At 32.2% G+C, this 25,290-nt stretch overlaps 1 protein-coding gene across 1 annotated transcript in view; it reads right to left on the bottom strand.

Moving 5' to 3' along the window:
• Nucleotides 1-3,202: 3,202 nt before the first annotated feature.
• Nucleotides 3,203-25,290, bottom strand: part of LOC149478360 (cell adhesion molecule Dscam2-like) — a 47,180-nt gene continuing 25,092 nt past the window's right edge. Inside the window, exons 17-30 of the mRNA XM_089709161.1 lie at nt 24,459-24,593; nt 23,826-23,978; nt 22,777-22,906; nt 21,668-21,846; nt 17,524-17,703; nt 16,858-17,052; nt 16,135-16,335; nt 15,411-15,571; nt 14,129-14,303; nt 13,529-13,646; nt 11,843-11,997; nt 11,318-11,431; nt 3,924-4,001; nt 3,203-3,389 (exon numbers count right to left, since the gene is read on the bottom strand). Of these exons, the coding sequence (XP_089565287.1) occupies nt 3,361-3,389; nt 3,924-4,001; nt 11,318-11,431; nt 11,843-11,997; nt 13,529-13,646; nt 14,129-14,303; nt 15,411-15,571; nt 16,135-16,335; nt 16,858-17,052; nt 17,524-17,703; nt 21,668-21,846; nt 22,777-22,906; nt 23,826-23,978; nt 24,459-24,593 (2,003 nt within the window). The 3' untranslated portion in view covers nt 3,203-3,360. The remainder of the gene's footprint in view (nt 3,390-3,923; nt 4,002-11,317; nt 11,432-11,842; nt 11,998-13,528; nt 13,647-14,128; nt 14,304-15,410; nt 15,572-16,134; nt 16,336-16,857; nt 17,053-17,523; nt 17,704-21,667; nt 21,847-22,776; nt 22,907-23,825; nt 23,979-24,458; nt 24,594-25,290) is intronic.

Below are 25,290 nucleotides of genomic sequence, written 5' to 3'. Positions count from 1 at the left end.
ATTTTCATGAAATTTGGTATAGAGATATTTTGATACCCGAGAAAGGACATAGGCTACTTTTTATCTCGGGAAAATGATGCAATCCCGGAAATCCCACGGGAACGGGAACTATGCGGGGTTTTCTTTGACTGCGGGGGCGAAGCCGCGGGCGGAAAGCTAGTTCACAATATAAACATTTCAATAAGAAGAATATTCCTAGATAATTTTAGTCTAGTCATTATCATCTTCGAAGCTAGTCTTATACTTTACGGAAGCGTCTATCTTATAAGAATCTTATAAGAAGACTAGCGGTCCGCCCCGGCTTCGCCCGTGGTACATATGAAAAATAGATGTTGGCCGATTCTCAGACTTACCCGATATGCACAGAAAATTTCATGAGAATCGGTCCACCCGTTTCGGAGGAGTATGCTATGTATGTTAGGAGTATGACTAACATTGTGACACGAGAATTTTATATATAAGATGTTAGACATCAAACTCTAGCTTTCGCAATAGTCATTCCGCTTATACACTACCAAACCATTAAAAATCTCAATTGAGTTTTTAAAACAACATTATGCCGGCACGCTCGCAAAGTAAAGTAAAATTGAAACTGAACATTCAGCAGTTCATAGGGGAATAAAACCGTAGTTTTAACTGAAATTTACGGGCGTCTCAACTTATTTATTTACGCTCTGTGGCTGATTTAGGGGGCTCAACGTCTGCTTCACTTGAGTTTTAGGTTAGAAAAGCGGTTTCATATAGACTGCGTTTCACCCTAATAAGTTAAATGTATTTTTACAGTATGTGAGGAATGTTCCTTTGGGAATGGACCCTAAGAGAGCACTAACCGCAACGCTTTCAGCAAAATTAAATACAGTGATTTCTGGAAACGGTAGGTTTCTATAAAACATCGTGTTCTTTGAAAGAAGGCCTTTGTATAATTTACCTGGTATATACATGTAAAAGATATTATATTCAAGTTTTCTTTGAATTCAATGTTTATTATATTGATAATAATTAATTTTTATTTTAATCATGAATCATTTTAATACTTGAAGCAATTCGCAACTCAAAATATGTACTTATGGAAAAAAAGAACTATGGTTTTCAAAACAAAAAGATCGACAGTAAAAAGGCCCTTTCCTTATTAATTTTCCCGCTTTATCCTCCAACGATTACATTATATTTATTAAATTTCGATCACAAAGAAAAAACCCAGGCAACCCAGGTCGAACCACATCCATACCCATACGTAATTTGAAAACGAATTATTCACTAAAAAAACCGACCAAGTGCGAGTCGGACTAAAACCTATTTTTTATTGTGTTGTAACTTTAAATTTTCCTTGACAGACAGACAGACGGACGGACGGAGTGATCTTATAACGGTTCCGTTTTTTCCTTGTCTTGTTCGGACCCCTAAAAAAGGATCGTAATAATTTTTGTCCACGTACTTTGTAAACACGAAGGAGTTTTTAATGGCCATAACATTTCGTACGTGGGCCGGCGTCACGTGTGAGCTGACCCTTACAAAGTTACCGTAATAAAAAGTCAGTTAGTTGCATTAATTCCTCAAGGGTCTGTATGATTTATATTTAACGTATTAGTTCAGTTTACTCGTGGAACTTTTGGGAATTATCACGATTTTGGTATATGAAGTTAGATGTTTGAAGTTTGCTCTCACTTTCATACTTGAAGTTTCTCAGATAAAGATCGTCCTTTGTATAAATAAGTTGAGTTTTATATGTGGTTTTATTACAGTCTTATGTATTATGTTTAATAAATAAGAACCCTACAAGGGCGTACTAGAGCCTCTATAACATACAAATTCGTAAAGTTCATAAATCCTAAATAAATAATACTGTTTTATGCATATGTATTTTTATTTTATACTAGCTTTCCGCCCGCGGTTTAAACACGCGTAGCTAGTCAAAGAAATCTCACAGTTCTCGTTCCAGTGGGATTGCCAGGATAAAATCTGTCCTTTCTCAGGTCTCAAGCTATGTCTGTATCAAATTTCATCTAAATCGGTTTAGTGGTTGTGGTGTGAAGAAGAGACAGAAATTTTTGAATTTTATTAGTAGTAGTCATAATATATTGTCATATTTTCTATATTAACAGATAAGCAAAGGGGATATAATAAAATAAAACACATAAAAAATTTCAAACATTTATTACGACATACAATAAGTAGATTAACAACAAAATACCTATTTATTACAGTGACTAGATACTCAAAGGGTAACATTTTATGTAATGAGTGAATAATTCCAAAATATTGATAGAAAACTAGACGAGTAAACCTATTACAGTCAAAATTAAAACAAATTCTTGTCTAGTTTTCTTCAATATATTCTGTACACATTTTAAATCAGAGACGAAACAAAGTGCTAATAAAAATAACAAACATAAACAAATTTTTCAACAATTAAGTACTTTTCAGCTTTGAAATTAAAAACTTGATTGTAATATCTTTTTCAAACAACAATAGATCAATATTTTGTATAGATAATTGTCGATTAATAAACTAAACTCATATAATAGATAGTACATAATAATATCTACGTAGATAAACATACTACAGGTAGAATCACACAAAGAGAAAATATATAGATATACCTAGAACATAATTAATTTTGTAAAACTGAAAAAATGCACAAAATTGCATGTAAGTAACGTACTTACATTGCATGTAAGTATACAAAATTGCATGTAAGTAACGTACTTACATTGTTCGGTTTTGAAAAACTATTTCGTTGAATTTAATGAAAGAGATATACTTAGACATTATTTCTCATGTTCTCAAAGGCTTTTAGTCGCAAAAGCAAAACTTAAAGGGAATGAAATGAAGCTTCAAAAATGTGTATGAGCGTTAATAGAAACACATTTTACAGATAAAATATGTAAAGTTTAAAATATTTGGCACAAACACATTGTAATACTTATGACTATAGAAACATCAGTCTTTTACAAAGATCATACGATTGGATAACACTACTAAGGATTTTTTTATTATTTACACAAAATAAAACACTAATTTAAGTAGACAAAAATAGAAATAGCCCAAACAATCTTATTAAATCTAAAATCGAATTGAAAAATCATAGAATTCATTTAATACTTTATAAGTATGTTTGAAAAGAAAAACAAATTACTTACTTATCTTTCAGAAATATCATAAGTCAATATTCCGATTTTAAACAATTTTGAAACAAGCCGGAATGCAAAAAAAAAACATTTAAATAATTTTAATTCCTAAACATTTACTTTAAAATTATCGGCTTAAAATTAAATATAAATGTTATATTAACTTTAGTTGCTTATGATATGGTATATATTAATAAAACAGAAGTATATAATATATTTTTATTTTATTTTATTATCTATGGTGTGGAGTTCGGCAGTGACCTGTGAACGAAAAAGATCTAATTAAAAATTAAATTGTAATAAAATTATGACGAGAAAAATATGCATTGTATATAAAATCACTCTTAGAGCGTAGACGCACTATGCGGGTAGCCGCATTGCGGGTAGCCGTCCGGCTGACCGCAAGCACAATTATGTACGTAATATTCATTTCTATGCGCACTGTGCGGTCTGCGGTAGCCGCATCGCAGTGCGCATAGAAATGAATATTACGTACATAATTGTGCTTGCGGTCAGCCGGACGGCTACCCGCAATGCGGTTACCCGCATAGTGCGTATACGCTCTTAGACATACGTTAAAGTGTTTAAAAATTGTTTTTTACACAAAAAGTACTATCGCCATGAAAATACAACTATTTATAAAAAATATAAATAGATACTTATAAATTTTTGACTTATAATTAGTTACTTAAAGTAGACGACTATGCAGGAGTACAGTCAGCAAACTAAGCTACACCAAACAATTAAATTCAAACTTAATGAAGTAGTTATGTACTTATATGAAATATGACTTACGTCTCGACATGGCAGACACAGTTGCTTTCGAAGTACTGTCGCTGTCATCAGATTCAGAACGTGTCTGAAAACTCGTTTCTGTTGGAAGAAAAGCAGTTATTAATTATTAATATTACACTAAATATTTTGTTACATACTTTAAGGGTGCATTTCCACCAATAATGTGCGAATATGTGTAGTGAGGAATAAATAGTATCGCTTCAAACGCTAAACGCTTCTAACTTCAAACTAAATGAAGCGATATGATTGGTTATTTACAAACACATTCCTCGCTACACATCCTTGCACATTATTGGTGGAAAAGCACCCTAAAACCTACCGAGGCATTCTTATCTTTAAAATCCTTATTCTTACTGTCTTTACTAATCCTTACTAATATTATAAATGCGAAAAAATATTTTTTAATTCTTTTTCTTTCATGCCTGAACTGAGTGATTTTATTTTTGTATCTTTTATTATCTGAAGATAATAATATGTAGGAGGGTTAGAGACATAGGCTGCTTTTTACTTTTTTCTTTGAGACATTTTATTTCCAAGGGAATTTCTTTTGAATATTCGTGTAGGATATGACACATGACTTATATAAATGTATGAATGACGTTCGTTTCATGTTTTGGAATTCATTTCATCTATTTCTGTTGATAAAAAACTGTTTATTTTTATAAACGCGGAGGCCACGTGTAACAAGCTCTTCTATATAAACTTTTATTGTACCCATTCAGTTGTATTTGTTTTTCACAAGTACCAATTTTAAGATATTAAAATTACCAGCCTATATATTTATATAATATAATAAAAAAAATCAGCCCACTTAAGAACGACATGAATACGTATCTGGGAGGTAATCACTTAACGATACAACTTCTCCTTTGAAAGCTCTATCATAAAAAAAATCAGTCTGTCCAAGAAATTTCGAGTTCGAAATTAAAAACCCTTTTTTATTTTATTTCAGCCTTATAACGTGTGACTCTGTTGTCTATGAATAAAATGATCGAACAACCTAAGTATTGAGCATCCCAAAAACTCCACACAATGAAGATGGATGGAGTACCAACAATATCCAGGCTCGATCAATCAGTGCTTCAGAAGCAGATAAGGCGCGAAGTAGCCGAGAAGTTAAATGGAACGAACAAAGTCATTAATTTTATTAAATTAGAACAAGATTGATGGAGGGAACGCGTTCGGCTTCTACATTAGCGATATTGTTTACTTTTTTTTGAGACGATGGCACAGATAATGTATACCTACTACCCTACTAGTAGTGGCTTAATAATAATAAATAATTAATAGTGGTAATGTAATAGTAGTTAATATTATTAGGTGAATGTACTTTGTGTTATTGTAAAGTGTTGTCAGTTTTATCGTTCTTCTTAAGTACCTATATGTTTTTACTTTGAGCATTTTAGCTCGAACTATACTTGATGATTCTATAAAATTAATCAATCTAGTTCAATTTAACTAGAGATGTAACCACAACACGGCCGGAGATAGATCTATACATGTTCTGTGGAAAGGTCTGACTCAGGCTGTGAACTTAGACTACAAGCCCGCATATGAAAAAAATATGGGTCAAATGAACCACCACGGGACATATCTAGTACGAAAGAAGAGCAAAAAATAATAAGATTCATCACTATGCCGTCACTTGTAAGCTGTCCAACTGAGTGCAGATGAGAATTGAAAAGTACAGGTAGACTCGGTAAATTTTGGTCATATATTTCTGTACGGCATTCTTAACCATCGATAGATCCATTAAAAATAATAAGAAACCGCTCAGTGCCGTACAAAAATGTTGGTCCACCAAGTCGGAATTTTTATTTAATTTCCGAGAGTTACCGGGGGTAAATTCGGTCATTTGACCATGTACGGCATCTGTGTCATACTATTGCTATACTGCTTTTAATCCATTATTCCGCAACGCCGTACAAAAATCATGGGGACAAGGGGAAAAAATCGAGAGTTGTAATCCCCTCTCTTTCCCCACTCCAGGGGGTCATTTGACACAACACGAAATAAATTTATTTTTAAAGTATTTTATGCATAGATAATATTTTTTCATGTGCCGTACATTTTCGTTGGTTCAAAGGGGAAAAATCTGAAAAAGAAAAAATCCATATAACGAAATGTTTGCTTTATATTTTGATAATAAAATATAAATATACATTAATATTAAGAAGCTCGAGGTGGTTAATTATCACCTTGGAAAGTCGGAGTCAAGTGGAATGGACTCCGTTAAATTGATGAACTAATAAAAAAGCTATGAACGAAAAGATGTGAATTATATGCAATCAGCCCATGAATACAGGTAAAGTCACAAGCAAATGCTAGTAATATATACATATTCAAAATGTACAAGTAAAGCGCTTTCAAATGATACCAAACACGGCATATTTATCTTAACTTTATTTTTTTACTCTGTATGTTTTGTCCGCTAGAGGGCACCACATAAGATTTTGTGAAACCCCATATAGCCTTTAGCTAGCTGGTCGCTGGTTATCCAGTGAACAATTCAGACGCTTCTAATGATATGTCATTTGTCGAATTCTGATAAGTAGTTTAGAAGTTACGAGGGAATAGATGAACATACATACATGACCTGTCAAAACCATAACCCTCCTTTTGCTTTGCCGTAGTTGGGTAAAAATATGTTAATGCCGTACTGTATCAAATGGCCATAAAGCACCCTTAAAATTGTAGCTTTCGTCGCTTTCATCAGCCTAAAAGATGTGGTCTGCACAAAAATGTACGGCATCGTTTTTTCCTAATTTATCTATGTTTATACTATTTAAAACAACGAGTAAAGTGTAGAAAACTATTATATTTCATTAATCTACGATGTTTAAACTTTAACAAAATTTCTGGTTTTGCATTTCTCTATAACTTTTTTTAGAACGGTTTCTTTTGAACGGCAATACTATACAACAATTGAATTTTACAATATCATGTTAAAAAAAAAGTTCCCGTACAGGGTCAAATGACCTTACAGCTCTTTATATCAAGAATTCGATGAAATTAAGATGATTATTAGTATACATTTAAAAGAACAATTATTTTTTGACGGCATTGCTTTTAATAGTACTTTTGAGTGCTAGATAATGTTTTGGAACCGAAGCCGTACTTAGTCAAATGACCCCCTGGAGTGGGGAAAGAGAAGGGATTGCAACTCTCGATTTTTTCCCCTTGTCCCCATGATTTTTGTACGGCGTTGCGGAATAATGGATTGAAAGCAGTATAGCAATAGTATGACACAGATGCCGTACATGGTCAAATGACCAAATTTACCCCCGGTAACTCTCTGAAATTAAATAAAAATTCCGACTTGGTGGACCAACATTTTTGTACGGCACTGAGCGGTTTCTTATTATTTTTAATGGATCTATCGATGGTTAAGAATGCCGTACAAAAATATATGACCAAAATTTACCGAGTCTACCTGTACTTTTCAATTCTCATCTGCACTCAGTTGGACAGCTTACAAGTGACGGCATAGTGATGAATCTTATTATTTTTTGCTCTTCTTTCGTTCTAGATATGTCCCGTGGTGGTTCATTTGACCCATATTTTTTTCATATGCGGGCTTGTAGTCTAACTGTCATAATATAATTTATCAAGGGTGGGCAAAATGCACTGCAATATAATATAAATTTAACCTAATATTTTAAAGCTGAAGAGTTTGTTTGTTTGTTTGAACGCGCTAATCTCAGGAAATACTGGTCCGATTTGAAAAATTCTTTCGGTGTTAGATAACCCATTCATCGAGGAAGGCTATAGACTAAGACCAACAGGAGCGGAGCAATGCGGGTAAAACCACGGGGCACAGCTAGTAAAATATAAACCAACCAAATTGCACACAACTCAAAGTTAAGAAAATTTGGTAGCCTTATACAAGACTCGAGATCCAAAATGCTAAGCCAACAGAGAGCAATTACTTTCAACGTCAATATAACTTTGTTCATTACAGACAGACAAGACAGTTCAAATGGGACAAAGTTTCAACGCATGATGGTTGGGATAATTAATCAGTTAAAACTATAAGTGAGCAATCCAAACTTTTGCTGGTTTTCGGGTTAAATGTACAACGGAGCACACGGGGACGAATTGACGAAGAATTTTAATTACTGTAGTGCTCTTTTAGTTACAACGACATCTAGAGGTGGTACCAAATTGAATAATTTTGATCATTGTCGAAAATGTTTAACTTTCTTTTTTAAGTAGGTGCATAAAATATATAAATTAATTGATTTAATGCTCACTTTAATCACTAAAACTCATGCCAAAATTTGTGCCAAAACTGTGTTTAATGTAGGTGTGCTAATGACAATACAGTTACATTAAAAAATATTATTTCTTCATCACATTGCCATTGCTCACATACCATTTTTCCAGCAAAAGTTTTATTTATCTGTGATTTGATGGAAATTTATTTTCTATCAGTGTATAATGTTACCATCAAGGAAACAATAAAATACTGTTTCTTAATTTCACATGCGGTTTCATCAAGCACTCGCTTTAAAAACTTTAAATATAATTCGTCCAGTCAAACAAAATATTTCAGTCCATACAGTTCACTTTCCAGGGTATAAAGGCAATTTGCCTTTGCATTTTTATAATATACCTACATTTGTAATAAAATGTATGTGTAATATTTGAAGCATATCAATTATGTATGGTAATGCTTTTTAAAACTAGTTATATGACCCGGCTTCTCTTGATTTTACAGCTTTTACTACAATATTTATTTTATTTTTATATCGCATATCAAATATGTACCTTTAAATTATGAAAAAAAAAGCTCATTTGAACAAAAATAACTGCTAACATTTCAACAATATTCACAAATAAATACAATCTACATTAAATTCGTAAAAAATACAACATTATTAAATGAAGATGAATAGAAAAATCGTATTTTTCATGACCTCGTTTAAGGATAAGTTGTATCTTCTAAGATGGCGAACTTTCGAGAAAGCCTTAAATAAGAGGGTTTATTGATGAAATTGTTTCCTATAAGGAAAAGCCTAGAAATTCAAGAAAATCTACCATCTCACCATCTATAAGACTACTGAGAGGACATCAAACACTTATTAATATAATATTGTGTTAGTATCTCTGATTTTTAGTCAAATTGTTTGATAAAGATTCAATTTATCCTACAAAAGAGGACGTATTCTTAAAATTATTAAGACTTTATTATCTTTTGACATCTTTCCTGTATTAAAAATATTCAGGTTGTGAGGGTAAATAGGATATATTATATTATGCAACGATATCTATTAGATCGGTGCAAGTTATTACATAAAGCAGTTGTCACAACGATAACGTTGTTTTAGAACCTTCAATCTTCACAGTATTTCATAATAACATGAGACAAAATATATTATGAAATAACAGCTAAAGTGAAAAATCTATGACCTCATATTCTAGCGTTGCAGACGCGTTATGACAGGGATTTAAATTGAATTGTAAAAAGAAAGTTCGAATATAAATGCTACAGTTTAAACCAGTGTGTGACCCAATTCGTTGACCCAATGCTGAACACTCCACTGCCACTATATCAACTGAATTCTTTTAAAAGCAATCAAATAATAAAGTTTCTTCAGTTCAACAACATATGTGACTTTTCATTGACCTAAAAGCGCTCTGATCAAAATCTATTAACTTTTCTTTCAACGCACTGAGTAAGGCACTAAAACTAATTGTTTCTCAAGCAGCTGTAAAGCGCTTAACTGATTGATTAACGACCAGCCTTACATCAGTTTTTAAAGCGGACAAAAGCGCTTACCGATCAAAGCATACAAAGTGACTTCATTTATAGATTGATTGGCTCTAAACCCACAAATCTCTAGCCAATTACCATTGCGTTTGACCATGACCGTTTAAGTTGGGAACAAAAGCATCAAATCAATGATTCTTTGGCCGTAGCAATTGGCTAGTAAACACGTAATTCAATGTAATACAGCCAGTTTCGTTTTGAATAGAAGGTGGAAGATAAATTGTCGAACGGAGACGGTTATATTTCAAAGCAGACGTGATCCCGTTAGTGAATGCTGAATCAGCTTCGCGGATACAAATACCTGGATATTATCGTGTTGAGGAAACGAAGGGTAATTTACTTTGAATTTATTAGCTTCGACTGTCTTTTGTTCTATTGAGAAGTGGATGTTATATTTGCACTATTCTTGATAAGATATGTGGAAAAATACAAAGCTATAAAAAAGTTATAATTTAACGTATAGGTACTTAGAATGATGATGATGGCTCATTGTAAACAGTTCAAGGTACAGTTCAGTTTTACTAATATATACAAATGCAGACTGCAATAATCGAAAGAAATAGTCGTATACTATTTCATAACATGTCCTCAAGCTTCTATATCTATAATTGCCTCCATTAAATCTGCTATCATTCATCAACTCTTTGTAATCCATAATTACAATCTTGATCCCCATTTAGCCACCAACCAAACCAATTTTTTAGTACTACTAAATTTAAACCATATTAAATTCAAATAAAACAAAGAATTAAGTACCTAGAAGCAACAGATCAATAAGAATTATCTATATATTATATCGTTGAAAATGCACTTATCCCATCCAGTACATAGCCATCCCGAAGTGACAATGTATTCGCTTTTATTACCCAAGTTGAAACTGCAGCGGAACCATCAAGAATATTGAATTTCCGATCGTCTATAAATCCCTGTTCTATGAAAAGTGTTTTATCTCTTGTGGATGCTTTTGCTTTGCGTGTTTTCTTTGTGATTTCGTTGATGATATTATTACTAACCGCTTTAGATGTTAGTAAGTGATTTAATTATGTAGTTAGATATAAGTTACATAATATAATGTAAAATTAAATATTGACATGATTTAAAAAAATAAACCATGGATATTTCCATAATCATAGATATTTCCGAATAGGTGGTAATTGTTAAAAATATGTAATGACGATTCAAAAGTGCTTCTAAAAGAAGTCTAATTGAATAAATAAATATTTGAGTTTGAGTTTATTTTATATCTTAAAGATAGGATGGTAAGGTTAGTAAATGTATAGACTTTAAAGTATAGAGTGATGAATGATAGTTGATCATTTAGTGTTGAATTGTATAGAACGCTTTTGTGTAGACTTGTAGCTATTAAGATTAAGATAATAGATACAGTCACAATACAGTGTTGTTGATGGCTTATTATTATGATACCTATTTAGTAAATTTAGTTATTTATTAGGTAAGTGTTGGACATTTTAGTCAGGGAGTCATATAAAAGTATCATGTTAAATATTTATATGAATAAGGTTTCACTGTAATTCAAAATTTTTATTAAAAAATAATCTAAAAAATATAGTTGGCATGTTTCCATTAAAAACAAACTTATTGATTTAAAATCTACACTTACCGGTATCGAACCTAGGTCTCCCCGGCAATCTGCTGGGCAGGTCTTGGTTCTCCACGTGATCGAATGTGCGGAACCCGAGAGCGAACTCAGCGTATGGACTTATTTCGAACATTTCTATGCAGAATAAAGATCGTATTTTATTTAAATATTAAGAAAAAATGGAGTACCTAACAATTTTTGTAATGAAGATAGTAACAATTTATATTAATAAACAAATAAAAAAAATTATATTATTAAACAAATAAAAAATAACTACATAATTTATAGGTAGTTTAATAAGCACAAATAGCTGCTGCATCCTAGCACATAAGCATATTAATACAGGTTCATATATTTCAGTTGAAACAAGTTAAAAACTAGATAAAATAAGACAATAATAATAAATTAACACTCATTCAAAATGTATAATACAAATACCATTAAAAAAATCTATTAATATTTATTTGTTATCATTTATAATTAATGTATTTTGCGTAATTGCTGAACAATCCAATATCCTATACATTTTAATATAATATTACATACCATTTTTACTAGTTTTCCTTGGATGCACGGGCGATGTATAAATCCTCGGCGTATGCGCATATCTCTCTTTATGTTCGGAATGTGACGCGACGCTTTCGTTTCGCGACTTCGCTTCGTCCGCTATCGAGTGATGGTATTGGGAAGAATATGTTTGCCTAGAAATAGGTCTTAATGAAATGTTCATAGAATTTGCACCTATAGGTTGTTGTTATAGAGTCGATTATTGTATAGCATTGTTGTAAAGGACATTTAATTTACAACTGTCAGTTACGTTATAATATGGTCGATAATTGCGTGTTCGGAAGAGTATGTTTGCCTAGAAACATGTCTATATTGAAATGAATATTGAATTTGCAACTGTAGACATATTATTATATAGTCCATTTTTGATAGCATGATTGTATTGCTTGATAAATAATTATAGAATATCTCTATGTTCAGTTTGGGACGCCACGCTTTCGTTCCGCAACTTCGCTTCGTCCACAATCGAGTGGTGGTATTGGGAAGAGTAGGTTTGCCTAGAAATAGGCCTTTTATTTAACCTTTTTTGAATTTAAAATATAAAACTATTGCTATAATGACGATAATTGCTAAGCATTACTTGATTAATAAATACACAATTATCACAAAACGTTTCGCTTCTGTTTTTTAAATCGTTTTATAAATAAGTGATATTGTAATAGGGGGTTGTAAGAAATTGTCCCTGATAGCCGTATCTGATAGATAACTTTTAGATTTCTGCTTTTGTATATCCTATCTCTCGTTTTAACTGACAGATAAGCTAATCAGAACACGTCCAGAATTTGTGATCCGCTATAAATATCGAAAAAGTTAGAATAGTAGTTGAAAAGTGCGTCCAGATTTACAGGGATTTTCCAGTGTAATTTCCGGAGCTAAAGATCGGATTTAAAATTCTTTCACTAATGGAAAGCTATACTATTTCCGAGCGTTGAAAGCAATATTTTAAAGGAAAAAGTTACTGAACTATGCTAGCTTCAAATAAATCTCAGATACATTAGAAATAAAGTATCTTATATTTTATATAATCTATTTCCCGTAAAAGATAACGAGGCGTGAAATACGAATCTATTTAATACAAAAATGAAAAGGTCAAAGTCAAATTTAAATAGTAAAAATATTTCTATTATGATTTCCATTCCTTCTAGAAATATGATGAAATATAATAATTAGTTTTTACGCGTGAGATTTCTTTACAATTTTAGTTTTAGTATTACGTACGATTTGTTCAACTAGATAATCCTGCGAACTATGGCCTTTAGAAATTTTCGTTTTCTTTCGTCTCATTTAAGTATTCTTTTTAAAGTGAAACTTTTATTACATCGTCTCAAACTTTTTGGTCTGTGTAGCGCATGTCGCGTGTATCGCGGCTGCCGAGTAGGTATACCTACTCGGCAGCCGACCGTCACACGACATGCGCTACACAAAGCAGTGTTCGGAACCGTTCGAACAGTTTCACTTTTACCGTGGTTTCATAAAACCACACAACATTTTTTTTAAACGATATCATTAAAAACCGTGTCTATTGGGTTATAAATATAAAGACTTATATAATAATAAATACATTTTAAATACAATGACAGCATATCCCTCTGATGAAAAAAAAAAAATAGAAAACATCATAATAATAGAAAGTAATACATAAAATTTAATTATTTTATAAATTACCTGTGCCTCTTAAACAGTATACAGATGAAAGCCAGCAAACACATAACAAGAAGAATGGAGCTGCATATAATCACCAACATGTTGAGATCCAGGAAATCTGATGGTGGTCCGATTTCCTCTGTTCAGAAAATAAAATTCAATATTTTACTACATGTGTAATATTCCTATTTCTTCCCTGGGTATACACATATTGAAATAGGCGGAAAGATTATTAATATTAAAAAATAGTCACATTATCGCCAAGAATGTTTAAACAAATTAACAGAGAAAGAGCAACTATAGTTTCTTGCCGGCTCTTCTCTATAGAAACAGCTTTCCGAAGTAGTAAATATCAATATATTATTATCTATAATGGAAATTCAAATGCGCTTCCAAAGGAAGTCTAGTTGAATAGATTAATGTTTGAATTTGAGCTAAACTAGTAGTGGTGGGTGTGAGAGACCCAACCCGATGTTTGCAAGTTTAGTTTATAGATGTAATATAATTGAGATGATATACATAATCTTGCATAAGTTGGTTACTTTTCATTAAAATATGTATAATAAAGTGTTATATAAAATAAAATAAATAATCTAAATACTCTATCAACAAACTACTTACCTCCATCTAATCCCTTAGTAGCATACGTATACAATGTAGTAGCAAACCCAGCATCATTAGTAGCTGTAACTCTCAACTGATACCACGTGGCGGGTGCGAGAGACCCGACCGCGTAGTTGGAGGGTGCGGAACGGAGCGAGTAGTCGTAGCCCCAGTGGAGCGGCATGTCCATTGTCTAGATACAATTGTGGGTTGTTCGTATCATAATACTATCTTACGTAGATATAACTAGCTATTGCCCGCGGCTTCATACTATGCAATAATAACGTTACGACGCAAAAGTAAACAAACACACCTTGACATTTAAAATACGATATATACGATAGCTTTAATTAGGTTAAGGGCTCGAACGCATGGTCAAAAGAAATTTCTATGAGATTGAAATGTTTTCATCGCGCTAAAAAGTATAAATAACTTTCTAGTCCCGTATCCAGATGTAAAAATAAAACCATACACTAAAATCGCTCCGTCGCGACGGAACAGACAGACAGACTTACAAACTTTGCTCATTGGTAATACTAGTATGAACGTTAATAATATAACCTAATAGTAGATCGAATAAAGGATACACGTCCTAAAAGCGAATACTGGAAATGAATCAGAAATTTCGTCTACGCTAATTTTCCTCAAAAGGATGTCAAAATACGTTATTATACGGAATTTCAAAGCAAGTGGCGGTATTCGCTTGTTCAAAGTGCTCCAGATCTAGTGGATAAATGGAAATGTGATCATTTCACTATAACAATTAAATCTTACAAACTTTCTAATAATTTTCAAAAATTGTAATTAAATTATTAACGCGAAAAGTTGTGAGAATAGATAGTTTTGATGGATATTTATAATTATTCCAAGCTGTTGAACAGATTTTGATAAATTTTTGAAACATAAATTGGTTTATTTGAAGGCAACATGGCTGAATATATCATTAGCTAACGGAGCATCGCGTTTCATTGCATTAAAATATTAAATAGCAGTTTATCAAAAGAATGAAGAACTACAATTCGTGGTTGCCTGGCAGAGATCACTGCTAAGTGATAAGGCCGCCCTTTCTGCTTTTATTTTATATGTATTTGTAACCTTTATGTACTTAATATTATATTCTTGCACAATAAAGTGTTAAGTAAATTACTAAATAAATAAAGAATGCGAAATTCTCCTTACTAAAATTAATTCAGAACTGATTAACCTTTGATTGATTTATAATTGTATTTTACTCAATTCTAAAATAAATATTATATCCTCCTATTCTGAACTGAAACTGAAAATTGCTACAGATACTCACAGCTCTATTATCAGCTCTATGCCACATATTGGAGCCAAGTGGTCTGTAGTCTACATCCCATTTGGTGACGTCACAGCCACCGTCATCCCACCCACTGAGTTGTATGTAGATATGGGATGAGTTGCTCCATAACCAGTCAGTTGTGGGGGGAGATATAGGCGCTATATTATAGGATATTACATTAATTTGCAAAAAATATTAATAATCTTAATCTTAATATATTACCTATATATAAATCTCGTGTCACAATGTTTGTCCTCAATGGACTCCTAAACCACTTAACCGATTATAATAAAATTCGCATACCATGTGCAGTTCGATCCAACTTGAGAGATAGGATAGTTTAAACATGTAGGTACTACGTGCGAAGCCGGGGCGGACCGCTAGTATACCTATATAGTAAAAAAAAATATGACTTGCTTTGATGTTGTGTAAGGTTTCTGTAAACATCATTGGATATTCAATCTAACATCATCAAATACTTTGAAAAATACACATATCCTCACACAAACAGTCAATGAAATAATATGGCCATAATTATGTTAAAATAAGTTTTAGTTTTAGTCCCACGGCTGAAACGAACGAACGAACGAAGTTTTAGTTTTATTTAAATTATACAAAATTGTTTAATACTTAATTTTAATCGCTTTCCAATCTAAATAACACGCCAAGTTAGCTTGTAGCCTACATCTGTAGTCTTTATATAGACTAGTTAGCTACTAACCTCCGCCAAGTGTAGTAACATCAACATGCGCAGGTGCCGAAGTGCCCACATTATCTGTAGCGGTCACTCGCACAGAATACTTCGTTCCGCACTTTAGCCCGGACAGCGTGTGTTGCTGCAGGCCGGGGGCGCGGTGCTCCCGGGCGGAGGGCCAGGCCTCTTGCCAGGGACCGTCCCCTTCGCGCCATGTTAGGTTGTAGCCTACAATATTTGTGTTTTATTGGCCAAGTAACGAAATATGTTAAAATTGTACCTGAGGCTGTACTACTAAAAATGCAACAGAAAGAAAGATAATGACAGAATAATTGCTCTACATCCCAATGTTTACATTTATATTATCTATGTATCTGTCCGTCCGTGCAAATTGATCTATAGAATGTTATGTAATCGACCTACCACAGTTAATTAAGAACAAGTTATATTATAAGATGAAATTTTCCAATGGTGTAATTTGAAATCGATTCAGATGTTCTACAACTTATCAATTAGGTACAAACATATAAAAAATCAAATCTATCCTCTTAAAATAATATTAGAAATGTAAAGAGAATCGTATAGATCGTAAGGAGAATATTTAATAATATATATTGTTTAAAAAAATGCGAATCAGAGATCAGAGAACAGAATAAGTGCACAATGCAGTTCATTATGACAATTTAACATTATAAACAAAGAAACACGCAAAGAAGAACATTCTAGAACAAAAATAAACAAAGTACTCACTGATTCCATAAGTCAAAGTATCATTACTGATCTTCAATTCATCCCACTCAATAAGTATGGAGTCCTTAAACGGAGTGGCCCTTAAGCTCGGAGGGTCCGGGAGGGGGAGGACTCGTATAGTGTATACTACTGAGTCAGAACCGTAAAGGTTTTTGGCTAAACAGGTGTAGTTACCTCCTAGGGATTGGTCGATGTCTGAAATAATTATTTTATGTACTCTGGAAGTCGTAAATGACGAAATAGTGCACTTTTTCTGAATATTTATTGCTTAACACCATGCATATTAAGTTAGCTGACAATTGACGACATCATTTTTAAAATAAAATGCGTACGATTATTATTTCTTATTTTTATTACGTTTAGTGGTTGTTATATTTACTTAATTGTCATTTTATCGTGAATAACAATTGAAATAAACGCAAACCATTTCCAAGAATATTCAATATCCACGAATATTAAATTAATAAATAAATTTACCATCGACAGGAAATTGCTACAACAAAGATACGTTTATTGTTAATTAATTAATTTGATTTAAATACAGATAGCTTAAATTGTAATAATAGCAACTTATAATGACATTAAATTATAATTATTAACTATACATATATTCACAATATAACAAATAAACGACGTTCAACCTAAATCCAAAATCCAAATACTCACTCTTTATAAGCAAGCTATCGTCCTTATTCCTCGTGTATCTCGGATGATGTGTAATTATATAATGGTTATGATACCACACAGTGCGTGGTGGTGGTACTCCCACACTCCGACATGATAGCACCAGAGACCCACGCACTGGTACCACCACTTCACCACCGAGAGACGCTACTCCCGCTACCACTAAGGGGAGAGAGAATTATTGTTTGTTATTGTAGACAAATATATAGATGAATAGTATTTGGTAATGTTTCTTTTATTTTAGTTTAAGTATACGAATACACACACGCACATACACTCATGCACAATGCACATTCACACGCTAACCATCGCATATTATACACGCGCCTTACATACTAGTGAGTGCTTGTCGTATACACATACACATATTAATATAAGAACAGATATGCAACGTGTTCTAAAAACATATTATACCTGCCTTATATATGAATTAATAGGTAGAGATGAAATTAAATTCATTTAAAAGTTAATAAATACAAAAAATATATTAAAATTATGTGGAATTGTAGTTTTTTTTTAATACTTAAGCGAGCAAACGAGCAGACGGGTCACCTGATGGAAAGTGATGCCCGCTGCCCTTCTTTTGAAGGTTTCCTTGTCAAGATTATAGTTACTACTGCAAGTTAAAATTCAATCTTCCTATTGTAACGGCTCTCCAGAGTTTTACTGCTCATGTTGTTATGAAATTATGAAACATACATTCCACAAAGCTGCCTTGTAACGGTGCATTTACATATTCAAACGGGCGAATGCTCATTCTTACCCCAATATGTCAAATTACTTTAGAGTATGTACAGGCGTAGAGCATTATTTCGTTGTTCTTAGTGCGTTTGAATTGAATGCAATATTCTAATACTGAACAACGCTGAATATGAGTTTTCGTTTACACTTAAAGATCACGAAATAGTGCTATTGCTATAGGCCTCTAGCTCTATGTGCGTTTGATGTAAGTGCACCGTAATACGAAAAATCTTATATATATAAAATTCTCGTGTCACAATGTTAGTCTGCATACTCCTCCGAAACGGGTGGACCGATTCTCATGAAATTTTCTGTGCATATCGGGTAAGTCTGAGAATCGGCCAACATCTATTCTTCATATGTACCACGGGCGAAGCCGGGGCGGACCGCTAGTCTTATATATAAAATTCTCGTGTCACAATGTTAGTCTGCATACTCCTCCGAAACGGGTGGACCGATTCTCATGAAATTTTCTGTGCATATCGGGTAAGTCTGAGAATCGGCCAACATCTATTTTTCATATGTACCACGGGCGAAGCCGGGGCGGACCGCTAGTATCTTTATATTAATGGAAATACAGACGAAGAGGGAACATTCTAAAATAGGTATTAACAGATTGAAGTGAAAATGAAGAAAGCTGGCACGGTAAAATGAATAAAATAAATAAATAATTTATTTCACATAATTTTTTTTACAAATAGGCTCCTAAGAATGAAATTTATTTATTTCTTTTTTAGAAGAATGAAAATTAATAATTTACTTTTCATCATTATTAACGCTCTTCTTTTTTTAAATATTACACGTAAATGAAAATAAAACAAACCTACGCAATTATTAACATGCAAATACACATCCTAAACGATTCAATTGTAAAATCACAGCATAATTCTGTGGTGTTTTCGCTTATTCACCATTGATCAATTATTAAACGCTGACACAAATACCAAATAGTTAAATTGTTAATTAACAGTTAACGCAAAACTGTACAGCATTTATGCTGTTAACAATATTAATGTAAAAGTCATAATTTATTGATATTAAAAAAAACAACCTTAAATTACGCGAAAGACTAATGAAACTTATAACCGATAGACCTTATTAGATTATAAAATTAATATAAAATTCTCGTGTCACAATGTTAGTCTGCATACTCCTCCGAAACGGGTGGACCGATTCTCATGAAATTTTCTGTGCATATCGGGTAAGTCTGAGAATCGGCCAACATCTATTTTTCATATGTACCACGGGCGAAGCCGGGGCGGACCGCTAGTATCTTTATATTAATGGAAATACAGACGAAGAGGGAACATTCTAAAATAGGTATTAACAGATTGAAGTGAAAATGAAGAAAGCTGGCACGGTAAAATGAATAAAATAAATAAATAATTTATTTCACATAATTTTTTTTACAAATAGGCTCCTAAGAATGAAATTTATTTATTTCTTTTTTAGAAGAATGAAAATTAATAATTTACTTTTCATCATTATTAACGCTCTTCTTTTTTTAAATATTACACGTAAATGAAAATAAAACAAACCTACGCAATTATTAACATGCAAATACACATCCTAAACGATTCAATTGTAAAATCACAGCATAATTCTGTGGTGTTTTCGCTTATTCACCATTGATCAATTATTAAACGCTGACACAAATACCAAATAGTTAAATTGTTAATTAACAGTTAACGCAAAACTGTACAGCATTTATGCTGTTAACAATATTAATGTAAAAGTCATAATTTATTGATATTAAAAAAAACAACCTTAAATTACGCGAAAGACTAATGAAACTTATAACCGATAGACCTTATTAGATTATAAAATTACTAGATTTCCGCCCACGGCTTCGTCCGCGTTTTCAAAAAAAAATCCCGCAGAATTCCCGTTCCTGTGGGATTTCCGGGATAAAAATGCCTATGTATTCTGGGTCTTCAGCTACCTACATTCATTGTAAAATGTGTGTACCAAATTTCATTGTAATTGATTCAGTAGTTTTTACGCGACAGAATAACAAACATCCATCCTCACAAACTTTCTCATTTATAATATTGGTAGGATAATATAGTTTAATCGAGGTAGAAGGAAGTTTTAGTTTTAATCCTTAGGGATATAAAATTCAAGTCGGCTAGATACTAAGCGCAGTTTCTAGGAAGTTTCCCAAGTGTCTACAAGTCAATGGATAGACTCTGCTAAATAAAAATTTCAACGCGAGTTTAAAATATTATGAGATAGAATTTTGCAAAAACTTTTAGAGACCGCTTTTATAAAATATTTGTTCTTTAGATTTATTTTGAAAGCATAATGTTTGAAATAAAAATAATAATATGAGACTTTTTAAATAATTGATAGAAAAAAAATGTAATGGGCGATTCGAGCCGACATTTTACTATCGTAGGTAATAACCTACAATAGCAAAAAGCAATATTACGAATTAAAGAAAGAAAGAAAGAAATTTCAATAATGTTACCTAATTAAGAACTTATTGAGAACGTGTTTACACAATCGAATTAGTTATTATTAATTTTCATGTACTATCAATTGCCTTTTTTTTACTCATAAATATAAAATATGTAGTATCAAATATACTATTAAGCCTTTTCATGCTTATATCCAACTTCCTAGTATAACAAAGTTAGCATATAGGAGTTAGGTGCTTTTGTCATTGGAATATGGTTGTAACAATATATGCCTGAGGAAGGGCAGTGCAAATAAACGTACATTCATAGTACACTAATACAATGATGTGTGGCAAAATACAGTGTATACATCGGCCTTGAATCAGCACTTTTAACAGCCTTCTACTATCACACTAATATTATAAACGGAAAAGTAACCGTCTGTATTAAAAGCTTAAATAAAATTAATAAACTTTTTTTCAACAATTTTGATTATGGTAAAATTTTAGCTTGAGAAAGGACGTAATAATATATACCTTTTGTCTTATAAATGAAATGAAACGCAACGAAACGAAATTGAATGAAACGAACTTTAGATTTACTATCACAATGCAATACAACTTACTAAAAGACAATTAAATAATTATTCAATGGGCAGCTTTATCGCTTCCAAGCCAATCAATTCCAAACTACACAGAAAAAAAAACATAAAACATGACAAATAGTATCAATTCAACACTTTCTCGTGGAGTGTGTTCAGAATGATGGTAAAAGAAAGGACTTGAAGGAAATTCTATGAATGTTGGTGTATATCATAGCATTCTAGCTGCACCACACCCTGATGCAGCTAGAATGCTATTCAACTTTAAATTTCAAATATAATATAGATTGTTAAGTGTTAAATATTTGTACAAGGTACGATGGGATTGTCATCGCCTAAATAAACAAAGATTAAAAATAGTATCAATATAAAAGCATTACAATACCTCTTTGCTGTGGAGCATCTGTAACTCGTCTACTCTCTGGCCCTTCCCCTATAACAGTACTAGCAGTCACCCAAACATCATACTGCTTGCCTTCTTGAAGACCCTTTAGTTCGAGTGTTTGTGTCTCTTCATATGTGGAATCTTGGGCATCTATTCTGTGAGATTCTGGCCCGTCGTTGCTATGTGAAAATGAAATAATCTATACTAATATTATAAAGCTGAAGAGTTTGTTTGTTTGAATGCGCTAATCTCAGGAACTACTGGTTTGATATGAAAAATTATTTTGGTGTTAGATAGCCTATTTATCGAGGAAGGCTATATTATATAGGCTATGTCATCACGCTAAAACCAACAGAAGCGGAGCAATGCGGCTAAAACCGCACAGCTAGTATGATTTTTAGAAATGAGTCTTTTTGCTTATTTATACGCATTTGGAACTATGTATATGAAATATTTTGTAGTTATTATGGATCTTAAGTTAAAAATGAAGATTTTAACTGTAACATTCATGAAAAATATAATCCTCTTGTTTCGATAACCCTTTGATACATTTTCCAAGAATTTACGAGCAAAAGGTCACTTAAATGAACTTACATTTTAGAGGTTAATATTTTAAGATTTTAATTAAAGTTAATCCTCCGAACTACTTACTCGATATCAAAATTTCAGCCAGCTCCGTTTTAATTAAATATAATGAGCTCATTTAAATGTCGATTTTACTAAATTACTGTTACTATATTTTCTTATGCTTATAACCTGATGAAAATAAGTAATATGTATTATTATCATACGTATACGTTAAATAACTACTATCAGTATAATAAATCAATGCGTCTGTCGTATGTGTTTTATTATAATAATCGTGCTGAAAGTTGTAATTCCTTCTATTTAATTTTATAACTACAAAAATAATAGTATAGGAAAATTTTGAGGCGTCATTTACTCGCAAAATATAGTTCATTTACTATAATAAATATATTTCTACCAAATTATAACCCTAAATAAAACGCAATCACAAATAAACACACATTAGAGGACAAATTTGAATCCAGTCAACAACCGACTAAATATCTTTAGCACAAAGGAAATAGAACCTTAAATCAACTTACCTTGAACTGGCTTTGCAATAAACTGTATAATGGAGTAGCTTCCCATTTGGTTGTTTCGGTCGCTTCCAACTGACTAGCAACGTGGTCGATGATTGAGAGAGAAGTTTTATTTCTGATGGAGCTTCTGGGACTAAAATAGGTTTTGGAAAATAAAATTTCTACAAGTATTGTGAGGCATGTATATTAATATTATAGAGCTGTATAATTGTTATTTCGACGAGCTAAGTTCCTAATTGTTTGGTTCCAAATGAAAAAGTATTCTTCTGTTAGATAATATTATTATAACCAAGATGTTTGATGGATGATCGAGAAGCATAATAAAATATAAACACAAAATCGTATAATAAATTCTACGTTTTCGATAATAATCAGATTTCTGATTTATCAATTGAGTAATAGACCTAATTAGAACGTGTAGGCAGAGGAAAATTTATGGAAAATTAACATTATTATAATATAGGTAGATACTGTTCTTTATAGGTATCTAGTCTTATTTGAATATCATCGTAATTAATCACAAATTAATGTTCACTAATTAAATATTTTAAAATTATTTGAATATAATTTTATATTATACGATGATGTGTACGTTCCTCTTTGTGAAATGAAATAAATATTAAGTGATACATTTTTGTCAATAGTCGTCTAATTTGTAAAGATAAGATATTCATATTGAAATCAAGATCAAATCTAGATTTGTATTTTATCTCTATAAACATATAAGATATAATATAGTACAGTAGTCAGAACTGTAGTCGTATAAAAAACATCTGCGTGCATTTACATCAAACGAGCGAACGCTCATTCTAACCCCACTATGTCAAATTTAAGTGTAAACAGGCGTAGAACATTCTTTCGTTGTTCTTAGTGCGTTCGAAATGATTCTATGCAATGTTTTAATACTGAACAACACTGAATACGAGTTTTCGTTTACACTAAAAGATCACGAAAGAATGCTCTTGCTCTAGCTCTATGTTTGTGTGATGTAATGAATTAATGAATGAATGAACACTTGATGTAAATGCACCGTAAATGAACAAAATTCTTACCATCCTGCAAAGTCGAACACACGATAGGAAACGAAAACGGTCCAACACCATAATTGGAGAATCCCGCGACTTTGACTGTATAATTGGTGTATTTATTGAGCCCTTGCAAGCGAACCTCTGTTACAGGTGTGCTAGCGTTTAGCCATTGACGACCTGATAGAAAAATTTGAGTTGAAAAATAAAGAATTTGTATAGAAAAGAAAGATGAAAGCTGTAACTTTTTACAGCTGCTTTTTTAAAGGGCAGCTGCTAATTACAGCTGCCCTTTAAAAAATATTTTTTTTTTACAAACATAGTGAACGAGGTAACTAATATATCTTTTTACATAAACTATATATAATTATTTGCTGTATACCCCATATAAATGTGCCCCCCTATATACTTAATACGGTGATGTTATACGTGCCGTAATTCTCTATGATAAGAATATTAATGGAATATTTTGGAAATAATGTAGAAATTAGAAAATTTCTTAGATACCTACTATTGATAACATTATTATAGTAGAATGAAAACAGAATTAGTGTAGAAGTATTTATAACTGGCTTTGTTTGTCAATAAGGAAGGTTTTAATATCTACATAAATAATTTGTGAAAAGTGTCCCTTTTAAAAGCAATGAAAATGAATATTACCTTGTGCAGCATACAATACTGTGTAACCAATCAGAGAGCCAGCTTGCTTGTGGTGTGGTATTGGCTGCCAGCTGACTCGCAGCGCTGATGACGTCACACCACCACACTCCACGGATGTGGGACCTTCTTCGGGAGCTATACGGAATTGTTTATTTATGTTTATAAACACTTGGAATACATTTTAAGTGATTGGAATAAAGAGATAGTACAATTTATTTGGTGGACTTAACTTACGAGATATTATGTACTATGAATGTCAAGTTAAACTAAATCATAGTTTCTTAATTTTGGCGGGAAGAAAACAAATATTATAGAGTACTAGTGGTCCGCCCCGGCTTCGCCCGTGGTACATATTTCGCAATAAAAGGTAGCCTATGTCCTTTCTCGGGTATCAAAATATCTCCATACCAAATTTCATGCAAATTGGTTCAGTAGTTTAGGCGTGATTGAGTAACAGACAGACAGACAGAGTTACTTTCGCATTTATAATATTAGTATGGATTTTATTCAATGTATTTATGTTTATTTCCTCGGTAATTGGTATACATATGCGTCCGCGGCAAAGTCATAAAACTTTCGATTAGTAGCCTCTTTTTCAAGCCTGCTAGCTTAGCTTAGAAGCTTCAAGTTTTTATTTATTTTAACAATTTAATATACCACACCAAGTAAAATATTTACGTTACGGATTAATACGGTAGGTACATAAGGCGACGTTCAAGTATGGAATGTTCTTGTACTTACAATGGAATTGTAAATTCGATAATGTTTTCAATTCGATGTGTGTAATCTGTTGTTGTAAACAAATGACACCAATTAATTTAATTAAAAGGCT

The sequence above is a fragment of the Colias philodice genome, chromosome 22 (genome assembly GCF_061535455.1).
Source record: "Colias philodice isolate Cphi_HAF_F1 chromosome 22, ilColPhil1 Martin Lab GWU primary, whole genome shotgun sequence".
NCBI classification, from domain to species: Eukaryota; Metazoa; Arthropoda; class Insecta; order Lepidoptera; family Pieridae; genus Colias; species Colias philodice.
Note: the sequence above shows the minus strand (reverse complement) of the source record. Positions and strands in the feature narration are given on the sequence as shown.